General features: G+C 44.2%; 1 protein-coding gene across 1 annotated transcript; it reads right to left on the bottom strand.

Annotated features, from left to right (window-relative positions):
- Positions 1-4,803: 4,803 nt before the first annotated feature.
- LOC123408925 (coniferyl alcohol acyltransferase-like) lies at positions 4,804-6,610 on the bottom strand. The gene is made up of 2 exons (XM_045101953.1): positions 5,710-6,610; positions 4,804-5,580 (listed from the first exon to the last, which is right to left on the bottom strand). Exons 1-2 carry the CDS (start codon positions 6,527-6,529, stop codon positions 4,955-4,957), a joined length of 1,446 nt encoding a protein of 481 aa, XP_044957888.1. The 5' UTR covers positions 6,530-6,610; the 3' UTR covers positions 4,804-4,954.
- Between the last annotated feature and the right edge of the window lie 10,083 nt (positions 6,611-16,693).

The following is a 16,693-nucleotide window of genomic DNA, read 5'->3' as shown; positions in this document are numbered from 1 at the left end:
TGTATGCGTGTTCCCTCCAAAAAAAAAAACAGATGTATGAGTGTTCAAAAAAATGCATCCTACAATGCATCAAGGATGATTTCGATTCTACTCCACAGGTGGACAGGTCGACCAGTGTAGGGGTCAAACCTTACATGGGCATGCACTGATCTTCCATATCTGCTGTCTGCTGATGGATCACCGGCCAGAGTAGGTGATGCTTCGTTATAAGCACTGAATAAAATAAGCATAAACCAACACGATCTCTGGCGATCTCTAATGATTTTCTACTCCTGGCAAATCACCTGCGATAAGCGCGATCCAGACAAATCACCCATGATTTAATATTGTGATTATAACACCCGAGGGTCATCAGGATGGTTCTATAATTGAAGTCATATATTTGCAGATACCGCATCAAGTCTGTGCATAACTAAAGCAGTGTGATTTGATATAAGGGAGCCCATGCATACTGTCACTATCCATAAGGTTCTCTCTTTAATTGTGAAATGATAATTGAGCATATTGTTTACGTACCCCCAAATATTTCTATTCTCTTCTTCTTTACTTTTGTTTACTGAAAAATGGAAGAATTAATTCATCATCGCACAACCGTGACTTGGCCATCCTTTCTCCCTTGCCTTTTCTAGGCGCAACCACACCCTAGCCCATCTCGCTGCCCAACCAAACTCAGCTAACAAGGGTGGAGTGGTCGTCATCATGAACATCACCAATGGTCGAGCACACCACCACTGACTACTACCTCGCTGGAGAGTCACACATCCTGACCATCACCCATATTATTAAGCACCGCATGGCACATGTCAGCAAGACCAAAAATTCACATATTATGAAGCCGGACACATCACCCATATCAGACGTCAACAGTTGAAGCAGACTATCGTATAGTAGTTAACCAACCATATATAGCTATAATTAAAGCAGTGCGATTTGATAAGGGAGCCCGTGCATACTGTCACTATCCATAAGATTCTCTCTTTAATTGTGAAATGATAATTCAGCATATTGTCTACGTACCTACACTCAATAATTGTGTCTACGGATAGGATAAGGGAGCCCAGGCATACAATATGGCATATAATTGTGAAGGGATATTATCATCGTCGATACAGCTGATTGTTTGCCAACAACGATGATTTGGACTGATTTTGATGCTCGGGCATACAATCTGTATAGAATAGTAGTTCACGATGATCTTTGAGAAGCTAATTCTTCCAGCGAGGAGTAGGTCATCTTGTTCTGTTCACTCTTGGTTACAACTAGCATCTTGATTCTATTCTTTTGGCCACCAATCCAGCACAATATATTCCAAATCAGTATACCACCATGTGGTCACGAAGTTTATTATCCGCACATCATTACAGCTTCACGAACAATTCACCAACGAGCTTGAAGCACTCTAAATGCCCTCTCCACATTCTTCCTAGCATCTTCCAGCATTGTTGTGAAGTGCTTTTGTTTATTGGCACGTGTTTCAGATATGGTCTTCAAAAACACCGTGCATTGATGATAGATGTCATCAACTAGATAGTATCCAATGTGGTAGTCTTGGCCGTTGACATGTAGTTGCACGGCGGCAATTCCCCATTACAAAGCCTCCTGGACACTGAAGACCGTTAATGTCGTTGTGAGAACCCGACAGTCCAATGAAAGCATGTCAAATCCATAAGTCATGTGATTCTACTACTTTCAGTATAATGGTGGCCTCTTTGGTATGACCTTGATACATTTCTCACAATGGGGCAATTTTTCAATTGCCAATACATACAATCAATTGATCCGAGCAAAAAAAGAAGAAAGCAAATGGGTGGAGGGGCGAATTTGGTGCAGTTTGTGATGGGGTAGGCTTGTCGGGAGGACACGCCCGGATGCCCCATATCCGCCCTATATTTGGGCTGGATATATATGAAGGATGCACGTTAGCCCGAACGTTTAAGGCTCATTTGAGGTGTCTGTCTGAATCGCATTTTTGTGACCGATGAGTGATTGGACCGTCCGCCAGGGTGTTTGAGACAGGTTTAGGGCGTCTGACTATAAATATTCTTAGATCTGAAGCATATTGGTGTCACTATTTAGTGGCATGGTATAATACTTATGTAGTGCAGAGACTTATGTGAAAATCCACAATGTAATCCCACGTAAATGGTTGAGATTTATACCGATACATTTTTAATCATATAATTCATCTTTGTATATAGCTATATCTATACCTTTTTTTATTTTTAATAACATTATTAGTATGAATATTTTATGAATATTAATATATTAATCTATAACCATATCTATAGTTTATTTTTTAATTAATATATTGATGTTAATATTAATAATTTTCAATTAATAAAGTAAGGTCTGCTTCTTAAGAACACAGAGATGCTGAGCCGGGATATCATCTTGAGATTGACAAAGCTACCACAAGTGCCTCATAGTCGACGGAAATATCTCCTTCTATTGAACATGCATCGCTGGAAATTATGAAATAAATCTAGGAATAATGCAAGCACCAGGAATTAAATCCTGATGGGCTGGGAATACCACGGTCCTCCTAACCATTCAACCACAGGTTTGTTCGTCGAACATGTTAATTATGCTCGTCCCATAAAACAAGTTGGTTAAAAGAAAAAATAGTCCCATCTTGCCTTTTTACATCTAGTTTCACAAATTTATATATATCCGTGAATATAGGAATTAACAATGGGCCTAGAGCAAAAACAAAGTACCCTTTATTTGTGAAAAGGAAGTAAGGGTCGTGTAACCAATGAATTAACAAACAGAAAAAAATTAAATCTTACAAAAATAAGGGCAATTGAGGTCCTTGAAACAAAGGAATTAAGGAACTAAATGTCCCGATTGGCATAAATAAACCCGAATGATAATGCTCAAACGTATGACACGTTTGCAATTTGTTCACACGCATTGATCCACGTTGATTCTGTTTTGTACAAGTCTTAAAGGAATTTATTGGAATTTCAGTGTCACGTAGGCATCATCGTATGTGTGCGCGTTGCAGAGTTCGCCCACACGACCCGCAGCACACGGTAGACAGCTGCGTCGTGTGGCCAAACCATTTTCTCCCCCACACAGTCACCATCTAGTCCACGCGCGTGTGGACGAACTGCTCTTCGTCCACACAATGCTCGTACATTGCTAGATGGCAACTGCAGTTGTACGTGCGTGGCAACTAGGTAAACTCATTTGGCAACTATAATTCATTTCTAGATGGTAACTGCAGTTGTGCGTATGGGGTCACGAGGTAAATATACGAGGCAACTATGCTTAATCATACGTAGCAACTATGATTGGATCACATATGATAGCTACGTAAACACACATGGTAACTATATTTCCGGATTACTAAAGTGTCATCCTGCGGGTAACTATAGTTAACTAAGACGGAAAGAGTTGCCAAGTTTTTCCATCTATATTTGCCATCCCGGGTACTAAAATTGCCATCCATGGGGGTAACTGAAGTGTCATCCCGCGGGTAACTAATGTAGTTGCGTCATGTGTGCGGACAGATTTACTGCGTGTGCCACAGGAAGGTGGGGAGATGAGTAGTACTTGTTGGGCGTGTGGCACGAAGTAGCTGCGCTCACACGTGTGGGAGTTTTAATGTTCACCCACACACGATCCATGTGGGCTGCCTGCTGCGTACACCATACACGGTATGTGAACGGATGTGGATATGGAAACCTTAAATGAAAGGGATTGTGGGTTGTACAATGAGGAAATTAAAATCTTTGTCTGGGATGCCAAGGAGGCTCCAAAGGGATGAAACCTCGGGAAATGTATTTGGCCAGATATTTGAATGAAGGGGGTATTAGTTGGCCTTATATCTTCTTTTTACTAATTGAAGGCACTTTTCAAGCCTTTTCATTAATCCACATCATCAAAAACAATTACACCGTTGAATTATATAATCTGTGATCATGATAAAAGGAAAATTTGCATAATGCGGATTGCAATGTCCCATAAAAAAACATTGACACGTTCAACGTTAAATTTTTTTTAGGCACGTGTGACTTTATTTAAAACATAAGAAAGACAGACTACATCTTTTTCTATACATGGGCTCCTTCCATTAAAAAACTCCTGCCTTCTATAAAAGAAAAAAAACAACGATCCGGCTGATTGCCCTTATAAGATAGAGTGGAAATAGAGAACCATCAATAAATTTAAAACTTTGTAAGAATCTAATTCTTTGTTTGATAAAGAATCGACACTTCCGATCATTTACAAATGAATATGAATTTCAGTATTGACTAAAGAATGTACACTCACAAATGTATAAAATAGTTCATGCCCATTCGTAAAGAGTAATGGATTATGAATTTTCAATTACAACACAATATTAAAAGAATCATTGTTATCTCAAATTGAAAAATCTAATCAAGACTAAATTTGATGTCACAATAAATGTACAATTTTACCAAAAATATTATCCAATTTCTACTTTTCTGCTTTTCCATAATGTATGAGTTTCTCCAATAATTTTGCAACATAACTTTTTGGCATTTTCCATATTACTACCGCGAATTAGCGATTATTTCCTCACTTTGTATTGGACATATATCAAATTTGTACATTGCCAATGATCATCGTCGTGCTTTCATTCAGATGCGGAAAAAGTGACCGTGAATTTGGAATGTACACTTATAATTTGAAACTGTCAATTGATTTGTGAGGTTTATTACTTTTTCAAAGTATAGGAAATACAAACTTTTTGACTCAAGATCGCTAGCCCGTGCAGGTGCACAGGTTGATGCACTAGCTAGTTTGAATGAATGGAGTAGTAGTTGACTGGCGTGAAGGCAAACTGGAGCTTTATTTAATTATTCAATGGAGAAACTTTTACAACTCGCAACACAATGCACAACCAAGTAGACATGCGCTTAGAAAACATGAATCGATCTTCAAAACATGCATGCATTTGCATTTGCATTTGCAGGAGAAGAATTCAGAGACGAGGTCTTGAAAACACGGCGTCACGCAGCGCATAGTTGGCACGGGTAAGACCAAGGTACTCCGCGGTGAGAGGCTTGAAGACACGCTGCTGGTCTGACTCTAGCGCGGCCGCGAGGCGAGGCCATATGAAGGCGCTGATGATCCACGTTCCTGGGTTTCCCGGCTTGGCGGAGACGCACAGAAACCCCGTGCACAGCCTCCCGAGGTTGGCGTCCACCGGCATCGCCAGCGCGGCGTGGCCGAAGCCGAAGTCGGTGTCGTTGGGGAAGGTCGTCCATACCGTCTGCGTTATCGTGGGGCTGCCGAGACCGATGAAGGACGTCTCGATGAACTTTTGTGGCTTGTGCACCTCCAGCCAGTCCACCATGTCCTGGTACAGCTCGTCGTAGTTGACGGACGTGATGGCCTCCCGCACCATGCTCGCCACCTCCACCAGCGGCTTGCTCAGCACCGTGCCCACAGCCTCGTCCGCCAGCACGTACGACGTCACGTTCCCTGCGTAGTTGCGCAACGCCGACCGGAGCTCTGGAGATGACACCCGCTTTCGGCCGTCCACCCACCAGAGCATGCGGCACCGCTTCTCGGCCTCGGGCAGCAGCTTGGACGCGTCCACGATACCTGTCAGGAATCGTCTATGACTTTACTCTTGAACTTATTTAATACCGTATGTAATATATGAATGCATGAATCGATTGATGCAAAGGTCGGGTGGTTTGCTCCTCCTTTTTCTAAAAAAGAAAAAGATACCTGCAAGGACCTTCCACAGGTACGCCGACACCGCCTGGACGCGCGTCGCCTGCTGGCCCTCCGTGCTCGCCGCCTCGCGCAGCATTGCGATGTCGCGCTCCTCCACGTAGTAGAGCCGCTCGATGAAGCTTGCCTCCGCCGTCAGGGCGTTCACCTCGTGCTCGTGGTCCCACTGGGTGAACATGCCGTCCAACGACGGGTCGTACTGCGGCGGCTCACGAGGGCTGAACAGCGACCGGTCGTGGCTGGGTCCGCCCTCGGAGATGGTCCCTGACCGCACCAGCTCCGACCACATCCTCACCAGCATGATCCCGACGTTCCCGTCGCCGATAAGGTTGTTGGTCGCCCACACGACGGCGAAGCCCCCGCAGGTGAAGGACACCAGCTGCACTGAGAGCGGCACCTCCGCCGCGTACGGCAGCTGGATCCTCTTCAGCGACTCCTCCGACAGGCCCCAGTCCAGGGTCCACAGCTCCACGCCGGCGTCTCCCACGATGAGCTCCGTTCCTTGGTTGAAGCAGTGGAGCTCGGGCATGCCGGAGCTCGGATTGACCGCGATGCGCCCAGCCATGGGATAGAAATAGTTGAGGAAGGACGGCAGGTGGGCGTCGAAGGCGGCCACAACGGAGTTGAAGTCGCCGGTAGGAGGCTTGGGGTAGACGCACGTCACCGACCCTTGTGCCGAGTTGGGGTAGAGGTCCAGGTTATTGAAGGCGGCCACATGCGGCTTGATGGAGGGGTCAGAGGCTTTCACCAGCCGCCGGCTCAACACCCTGATGGGCAACCCATTGCCTGCACTCGCGCGCTTAGGCAAACCCATTGATTCCTAGTTAGTGCTCCGAAGCTATTTGGTCTCAAATGATCAGCCAGAGAGCAAGGTGTGGATGAGTAGTGCATTACAATGGTCCTTATTTATAGGGAACCACTAGCGTTTCATCAGAGTATACTGATGCCTACTCCCACACCATACGCATTGAATTGCATTCATTGAAGCGTCCGACTGAGCCAGGAAAACATATGAATGCATCAATGTATTCCCAACTCACGGCAATAACTCTATTTTCTTTTGTTTTTTGCAAGTTGTGATTTGCTTCTACTAGTATAGGACTAAGTATAGAATAAGTACAGAAATTAATGTTTCTCAGAAATTAGGAGAATAACTCCTTTTTTTATTTATAGGGCTGCCAATAGCGTGTATTATTATAAGTTAGTATAATGCATATGATACTAGTATTGTATATTACACATTTTATCAAAATAATTGTACTTAGGAAGCATTAGACTAGTTCTTTTCAACTATAATTATTTAGATACAGAAAAAGTACTACCTTGAGTGATCTTATTTATTGTCGTGTAATGCATAATGCGTATGGAGACTTGTTATAATCAGTCATATGATTCCCGAGCGAGTTTTCTATTTTACGCGGGCTTACATCAACAAGTGATACATGTGCAGCATACGCGGGGAAGCTCGATGTGCTGCTCGAAACATTAGTAATTATATACAATTATCAAGCAGTATGAGATATATCCAGGCCAAATAAATTGCAGAATTTGCTTTTGGAGGCTCCATGAAGGCCATGCAGAATTCATAATTCACGAAAAATTCGTAATTTTACATTTAAAAAAAATTCTGATAAAAATACAAAGTAGATGAAGGCCTAGTGCACAAGTGTGCAAATTTCACGACGAAATACGAAGAAATGAGGGTTGTGCAAAAAAGACAAATATGTGGCTTCTTAACACATGATAATATTCATCTTTTCGGATCATGAATTTGTCTTTTTTGTACATGTCGCACTTCAACGTATTTCATAATGAAATATTACACACATATGCCTCACATACTTATTTACTTGTACAATTTTTTCAGATATTTTGACACTGAAATTTTTGAATTATCATTTTTTTTAAAAAAAACTGGCCTCCATGGAGACGGAGAGCCAAACGTACATTCCCAATAAATTGGGGCCAAGAACCTCATGTATGTAAGAAAAGCTAAGGGCATCTCCAGGGCGACGCACAAATTTTCTCCCGCATCCGTACGCGGACAGGGAGGTCAGTCTGTAAACACGCGAGATCACCATCCAACAATAGTCACATATATTTTAACAATAGTTTTGACCAACAAGACAAAATTTGTGCAAACACGGCCGGATTTCATATAAACATGACAGATTTTAAACAAACCGGGCGAAAACATTTACATTTTGAACATATTTTTACTAAAAGATAACACTATGTGCACGTACGGTCCATGGAGCTCCACTCCCACGACACAGATACACTCCAATTCCACCGCTCATTGGAAGGGAACCGCTGGATGCTTCAGCCAGAGGGGAAGAGGGATCCTCCGCTTCCGTGGAGCCCAGACCAGGGCGCCATTGGTCTAAGATAGAGAACCGGGTAGATCATCGGATCTACAAGCGACGGCGCACCGACAGTGCCCGGCATGTGATACAAGCCGTGATGGCCTCCCATGTTCCAATTTCTCTCGATGTTAGCAGCGGACTCTGACATGTCGGCCACCGAATCATCGATCTTCGTGCAACTGGCTTCTTTCTCTATCAGGAAGTTCTGGTCACGCACGCGTTGACTGTGGGCACAGGAGTCGCGATACGACGCGACGCCTTTGACGACATCGACAATGCTCGGGCCGCCCTACTCCCCGCCCTGTCGGCCTGGAGTGACCCATCACTCCTTCTCGAGCTAACTTGGAGTGGCGAGTTGCTGAACCAAGCACCGGCTTGGCGGCACCTCGCTCCATCGAGCTTGGCGCAGGACGTGGAGCAATGAGCTGCGTCGCTTGTATCCGGCGGACTCGGCAGGCCACCCAGCCGGCTTTTATGCTGGAGAACTGGTTGTCTTGTTTGTCCGATTGCATTGAAAGGGTGGAGAAGGAGGATTTGGGGAGCGGACTTGGTGGTACAATTCTTGCCCGGCGCCTTGCCTCATTTAAATAGAGGACGGGATGGGAGGAGCTTGATTGGCATTGCATTTAATGTTGGCCCGCTCGTAAACGGATGTGTGGACGGAGTAGGTTCCTCGGCTTTCACGGGGTTTAATGGAGGCATTTGAATGCGACGGGGAGGCGTGTTCTGTCGGGCGTGCAATGGGTGGCGCCCTCGGCCCTGAGACGTCATCAATGTGGAAAGGTGCGCTCTACGGCGGCATGAATGTAGCCAGCTGGCGCGGGGTGGAAACACGCGGACGAAGGAGTGGTTTGTGTGGGCTAAGGCAGTCACATACGGTCTCTGAACTCCCGCAGAAACCACCGACGTTTGTTTCCGGATTGCTGGGAAAAGTACGTCCGGACTGTGCCGTGGACTGATACAACACTCCGTTGGATGGCTTCCGCAGTCCGGCATGTCCGGATGTCTCCCTATCGCCCCACGTATGAACCCGATAAGGGGGTGCTGGTCATCCCCAGATTTTGGGACGGGTTTTTCAATGTGGTTGGATACAATTTTTCTATTTTGACAGTGACTGGCCAGCCAGCTCGGACATTTAGGGCGATTATGGCGGCTCCAGTTCTATATGCTCATGTTAGCGTACCATACACTTGTACATGTACCATATTGTTGTAGCTAGTCCTAGTCTTCAGGATCCCAACTGCCTCCCTCCACGATGGCCTGCGTGCCTATCCACTCGGGAGACCAGGCGAGGGGGTTGGCTCCATATATACCTGTAACAGCCATGCATAATATATATCGGCAGTTCTATCCTCCCTCTCTCGTTTAGCTTGGTATCAGACGCTATGGCGTTCGATGACATCTTTGGCGACCTCCCACCCCCGGCTGACCACTCCTCCTCTCCGCCGGTGACCTCTCCTCCTCTACCGCCCCCCGCTACTGCTTCCTCTCACACCTCTGAGATCATCACCGAGCTGCACACTCCCCCACCACCCCCTGCTGCAACTCCCCTCGGTATCCACAACGACCACATCCCCAACCATGTCAAGTTCAAACTTGATCCAACAAAATCTTTGATTGTTGATTTTTTCAAAAAATCGGTCTCGATGGAGGTCGAGAGCCAAACGTATGTTCTCAATAAATTGGGGCCAAGAAACTCATGTATGCAAGAAAAAAACTATGGGCATCTCCAGTGACGACCCGCAAGTTTCCTTTCGCATCCGTCTGCAAATAGGGGGACAGTCCGTGAACGCAGATGCGGGAAGCCGACATCCAACCTTAGTCGCATAAATGTTGACAATAGTTCGAACCAACAAGAAGAAATTCGTGCAAACACGACCGGATTTCATATACACATGACGGATTTCATATGAAACGGACAAAGCATTTACATTTTGAACTTAGCTTAACTAAAATGATAAAACTATGCGCAAATACGGACGCATGGACCTTCATTCCTAAAACACGGATACACTCTACTTCCACTGCTCATCAAAGTGGAAAACCGTCGGCTGATGCTTTAGCTAGAGGGGAAGAGGGGCTCCTGCGCTTTCGTGGAGCCCAGACGGGGGTCGTCGTTGGTCTATGATAAAGAACCAAGTGGCCTCTCGTGTTCCAATTTCAATCCATGTTGGCAGCGAACTCTGACACGTGGGCCACCAAATCATCGATCTCCGTGCAGCTAGCTTCTTTCTCTGTCAGCAAGGTCTGGTTACGTGCGCGTCGACTACGGGCACGGGAGGCGCGGTACGACGTGACGTCTTTGACGTCAGCGACAATCCCGGGCCTTCCTGCTCCCCACCGTGCCGGCCTGGAGCAAGTCATCACTCCTCCGCAAGCTGACTTGGAGCGGCGAGTTGCTGAACCACCCTCTGACCTGGGGGCACCTTGCTGCATTGGGCCTGGCGCGGGAGGTGGAGCAGCGAGTGCGTCGCTCGTATCCGACGGGCTTGACGGGCCACACAGTCGGCTTTTATGCGGGAGAATTGGTCGTTCTACTTGTCGGATTGCATTGAAAGGGTGGAGAAGGAGGATATGGGCAGAGTACTTCGATTCTTGCCGACGCCTGGCCTCGTTTAAATAAAGGGCGGATGGGAGGAGCTTGATCGGTATTGTGTTTGATGTCGGTCTGCTCATAAACGGATGTGTGGACGGAGTAGGTTCCTCGACTTTCACGGGGGTTTAATGAAGGCATTTGAATGCGACACGGAGGTGTGTTCAGTCGGGCGTGCAACAGGCAGCGCCCTCGGCCGGCGGGTCGCTTCAAAGGTGAAGGTAGTGAAAGGTCGTGTCCGCCCTGAGATGTCTTTAGTGTGGAGTGGCGCGCTCTACGACGGCATGAACGCGGCCAGCTTGCGCGGGGTGGAAACGTGTGAGGCGAGGAAGGAGTGGTTTGGGTGTGCCAGAGCAGTCACACGAAGGCTTGGGAGCGGTCCGGACTCTTGCAAGACCCTCTATGTTTGTCTTCGATTTGCGGGGGAAAGTACATCCATACTGTGTCGTGTCTCGATACATCACCGCGTTGGATTGCTTCTGCGGTCCAGCATGTCTAAGTGTTCCCCTATCCATCCTACATATGAATCGGGTATGGGGGTGCTGGTCAGCCCGAGAGTTTGGGACGGGTTTACCACTTGTAAGTGTGGTTGGGTACAATTTTTGTATTCTCTCGGTGACCAGGAAGCCCGGTCAGACATTTAGGACGGTTTTGGTGGCTTCACTTCTAGTTGCTCAAATGCAACGCTATGCTATGAGAAGCAAATGCTGTACTTTCGAAAGCTTTACAACTCCTGATTGTGAAATGGGCGCCAAAGTTGTTTCTGAACGCTCCATGGATATACTTCTTACATGCTTACAAAATCTCGTTCAGTTAAAAATAATTTACTCGTGTCTCTAGAATAAAAAGAACAAAAGAGATTACAATGCTTGTTAATCATCAAATGGTAAAAAAATACTAGTAGGAGTATATCACAAGGACCGCCAACCCGTTTTTATTAAGCACCGCATGGCACATGTGGTTAGCAAGACAAAAAAATCAGATATTATTCAGCATCTGAGACGTCAACCGTTGAAGCAACGATCATATGGTGGTTAACCAACCACATAGCTATAATTAAAGCGGTGTGATTTCATAAGGAAGCGAGTCCATACTGTCACTATCCATATGGATTTCCCTATAATTATGAAGGGATAATTGAGCACTAAATAATCATGTCTAGCGATGACATAAGGGAGCCCTGGCATACAATATGGCATATAGTTGTGAACGGATATTATCATCGTCGATTCAGATTGTTTGCCAGCAACGATGATTTGGACTGATTTTGATGCTCGAGCATGCAATCTGTAACTCTGTATAGAATAGTAGTTCTGGATGATCTTTGAGCAGCCAATTCTTCCAGCGAGGAGTACGTCATCTTTGAGCACATTGTTGAACAAACAGGCCTCCTGATCTGTTCAGCATTTGTTACAACACTCGTGCTGTGCGTGCTTCATTTTATTTTCCTATACACCAAAATCATTTTATTTTTGTCCAGGACGTCTTCATACGCTGGACTTGCTACTGTTGGCGCTCCAACATATTTCATACCAGTATACTACCATATGTGCTTCATTCTATATTCAGTGTACTTAGCACCATGCAAGGAAATGATGTACCAAGTACTCCCTCTGTTCTTAAATATTTGTCTTTTTAAAGATTCAACTACGAACTACATATGAAGCAAAATGAGTGAATCTACACTTTAAATTGTGCCTATATACATTTGTATGTAGTGTATACTAAAATCTTTAAAAAGACAAATATTTTGAAACGGGGGAAGTATAATGCATGAGAACTATGGTACATCCACCGATCCATGTTACTAGTATAAGCTTCGTACTAAACCAGCGACAAGTAATATGGTTGGGAGATAGTACCATTGTAGGAGAGGGGAAAAAGTTCCTCCTATTTGTAGAGATGTCTCGTAGAATAAATAACTAGACTATGACACCAATCATATGAAAATCAATATTTTAAATTTCACGATTGATCATATAAAGGGGAGCCTATGAAAATACTAAATTTCCTTAATATGTACTACAAATTTCTGGCATTTTCTATTAGAGAACGTAAAAATATCTATAATTTTGAAAATAGTTTTATTTTACTATTAGCATCTAGATTTATTATGGAATAGAAGATTTAATTTGTATTTTTTAACACTGTATAGACGCAGACGCTCATACACACGCATATATACTCACATATATGTACACACACATGCACTTCCTACCTATATGAGCACCTCCTAAAATCTGAGTGGGCATATCATCTTGAGTTGACCAAGCCACTACAGGTGCCTCCGCACTCGATGGAAACCTTTGTTCCCAATAATCAAGCATCACCGAAAGACTAAAATAAATTCAGAAAAATGCAAGCATAAATGTCAAGTCTATAGGACTTGAGCCCCGGTTGTGTGGGATGCCACTTTCGTCCTAAGCATCCCTCGACATGTTGGTTCGCTAATTGGCAGCATTCTGAATAATTGTTTATCTTTGTTTCTCGGTTTTTAATATAGAGATCCAAACATTATTTTTAAATATTGGGAAATTCTTTCTGGAATACTTAAGTATTAGGAGGACTTAAATTTGTGAGCATATATAGCTCCACCTGAATATACTGCAAAATGTTTTCGTGGTAATTACATATTTGTGAGAAGACAGGACATGATATAATCATTCAAACATTTAATGTTTCGGTGCACCCCCTAAACACAATAATGACCGATATTAGCTCATACCCCTGTATATAATTATTTAATGTTTGTAATAAAATAATCGTTTAATATACAAAGTTTTCATGCTTTAAGAAAATATGTGTATTCTTTTAAAATTTTATATAGTATATAAAGCTTTGTGTGTTAAAAAAACCGATCCCAGTGTGCCCTCAGATTGTAGATCCTCAAATGAATAATATTTGAATCATACAAACAGTTTTCTAGTTCAAAGTATTACAAATTGTATGAATATGTTTTAAAATACAATAACATATAATTTAATTTATATTTGTTGTACAGTCATAAATACTACTTATACTTTAAAAACATGAAACCTCTTGGTTGGAGTAGTATCTGAGGCTGCTATATAAACATGGGTCGGATGTATGAGTCACTAATCCGGCACTATGTTTTGCTGGATTAAATTCCTTTAATTTATGTTGTTCCCATAGTGTGTATAAAGCATATGAATCCTTTTGAGATATGGTGGCCAGTTTTAATATATGTTTTTCTCTATGAGGGCGTACTTATAAGTAAAAATAATTTCAGGTGGTTTTGCCAAAAAACACTACACCGCAAAACCTATTTCCACACGTCTAGTCGCTGATAGCAGGCCACATAGCGCTCTGGAACGCCTCATCAGCATTGTGGACATATATAGATGAGATTTAAACCGTATATGCACGTCCAAGTCAAGTTATGGAACCAGTTTGATGTATTTTTCAAATTTAGACACTAAAGTGACCATCGGTGTATTTACCTCATTTTTAGTTTACTCTTAATATTAGCTTTGAACTAAGTGAAACTTTATAAAGTTTGATCTATTTAACAGAGGGCAACTCCTCCTTCTTTTTTCATTTAATTTTATACCACCTAGCATGCATGATACTAGCTATAATACTCAAACTCACGTTTTTGTCATCTCACCATAATTTATCTAATTGGCATCCAGAACACTTCCTCCTTTCCTAAATGCAAGTCTACCAAAAATTGCACTATGTACTACATACGAATGTAACAGACATATTTTAGAGTGTAGATTCACTCATTTTGCTCTGTATGTAGTCCATAGTGTAATCTTTTAAAAGACTTATATTTAGAAATAGAGGGAGTACTAGATATAATACTCTCACTACACGGAACCCCGAAACCATGCCACATCATCGATTGTTTTTGGTAAAATCTGGTTTTGGACCACACTTACCGGGTTCTGAGACTTGAGGGACTAAATGTTGCCAAAACATTCTTAAGGGGTCAAATGTAGACCTTTTATAAACTTAGGGGAACAAACCATATTTTTACTTTAAAATCTAAGTATTTTAAAGTCTATATTCTTGCACGCGTTAGGCAAGGCAAGTATTCACTAGTGGAAAACGGGCCTTTGGCCTGGACCCTTTAGTCCCGGCCTCCATCTGGGCCGGGACTAAAGGCCCGGCCACGTCGACCCAAAATCCCAATGCCGCCCACGAGGCTTTGGTCCCGGCCCGTAAGGAGCCTTTAGTCCCGGTTTGTGTCTCAAACCGGGACGAAAGGGCTACGCGGTGTGCAGCCCGCATGTGCGCCACCTTTAGTCCCGGTTTGTGTCTCAAACCGGGACTAAAGTCATCTGCCTATATATATTGGCCACAGCCCCCCTCTCCCCTCTTCCTTGCATTTTTCTTGGATGGAAGAGTGTGGGTGTGTGCTAGCTCTCCATTTTTCTTGGATGCACTAGAGGTGTTTGTTGAAATGTGTGTTAGAGCGATGCCGCTTCAGTTCACCGAACACAACTACGATATGAGATGCCCGAGCCACGCTTAAACCTCTTCCTCTTTATTTCTACTTATTCTAATAGGTTAGCAACTATATTTCCTCGTTTAGACCGTGCGATACTAATTTTTAGGATCGTGATTGTATTTGATATACTGTCTTATAACGCAGATGAGCCATCCATGGATGTACGGTGATCGACGCACAACCGCTTACAGAGAAGGCGTGCATTCTTTTCGAGATGCTGCCGATGCGAACAAGCATGGTGGTGGCTATATGTTTTGTCCATGTGTTGAATGTCAGAATGAGAAGGATTACACTTCCTCAAGAGTCATTCAGAGCCACCTGCTTCGGTCCGGTTTTATGTCGGGCTATAATGTTTGGACCAAGCACGGAGAAAGAGGGGTTATGATGGAAGACGACGATGAAGAAGAAGAGAACGATGATGACAACTACCGATCTATGTTCCCTGAGTATGCTGATACCGCAATGGAAGACAATGAAGAAGAAGATCAGGATGAAGAACGGGAACCAGATGAGCCCGCTGATGATCTTGGCCGGGTCATTTCTGATGCACGGCGAGGTTGCGACACAGAAAAGGAGCCGTTGCAGTTCGAGCAGATGTTACAGGACCACAACAAATTGTTGTACCCAACTTGCGAAGATGGCCAGAAGAAGCTGGGTAGCACACTGGAATTGCTGAAGTCGAAGGCAGAGACCGGTGTGACTGACTCGTCATTCGAAAAGTTGCTGGTACTGATGAAGAAGATGCTTCCAAGAAAGAATGATTTGCCCGCCAGCACGTACGAAGCAAAGAAGCTTGTCTGCCCTCTAGGATTAGATGTGCAGAAGAGACATGCATGCCCTAATGACTGCATCCTCTACCGTGGTGAGAAGTACGAGAATATGGATAAATGCCTGGTATGCACTGCATTGCGGTATAAGATCAGAAAAGATGACCCTGGTGATATTGAGGGCGAGCCACCCAGGAAGAGGGTTCCTGCCAAGGTGATGTGGTATGCTCCTATAATACCACGGTTGAAACGTCTGTTCAGAAATAAAGATCATGCGAAGTTGTTGCGATGGCACATGGAAGATCGTATGAAAGACGATAAGTTGAGGCACCCCACTGATGGTCGGCAGTGGAGAAAAATCGAGAGAGAATTCCCGAGATTTGCTGGTGACGCAAGGAACTTATGGTTTGGTCTGAGTACAGATGTCATGAATCCTTTTGGGGAGCAGAGTTGAAGTCACAACACCTCGCCCGTTACTCTATGTATCTACAACCTTCCTCCTTGGTTGTGCATGAAGCGGAAGTTCATTATGATGCCAGTGCTTATCCAAGGTCCAAAGCAACCCGGCAATGATATTGATGTGTACGTAAGGCCATTAGTTGATGAACTTTTACAGCTGTGGGCCGAACCAGGTGTACGTGTGTGGGACGAGCACAAAAAAGAGGAATTTGACCTTCGAGCGTTGCTTTTCGTAACCATCAATGATTGGCCTGCTCTTAGTAACATTTCAGGACAGTCAAACAAGGGATACAATGCATGCACGCACTGTTTGGAT

The sequence above is a fragment of the Hordeum vulgare genome, chromosome 7H (genome assembly GCF_904849725.1).
Source record: "Hordeum vulgare subsp. vulgare chromosome 7H, MorexV3_pseudomolecules_assembly, whole genome shotgun sequence".
NCBI classification, from domain to species: Eukaryota; Viridiplantae; Streptophyta; class Magnoliopsida; order Poales; family Poaceae; genus Hordeum; species Hordeum vulgare.
Note: the sequence above shows the minus strand (reverse complement) of the source record. Positions and strands in the feature narration are given on the sequence as shown.

What these genes read in the sequence shown, in the direction of transcription:
- LOC123408925 (XM_045101953.1), bottom strand. Translation starts at nt 6,529, where the DNA reads ATGGGTTTGCCTAAGCGCGCGAGTGCAGGCAATGGGTTGCCCATCAGG. An exon ending in CCTGTGGAAGGTCCTTGCAG is followed by an intron (nt 5,581 to 5,709) that starts GTATCTTTTTCT and finishes GATTCCTGACAG; the next exon opens with GTATCGTGGACGCGTCCAAG.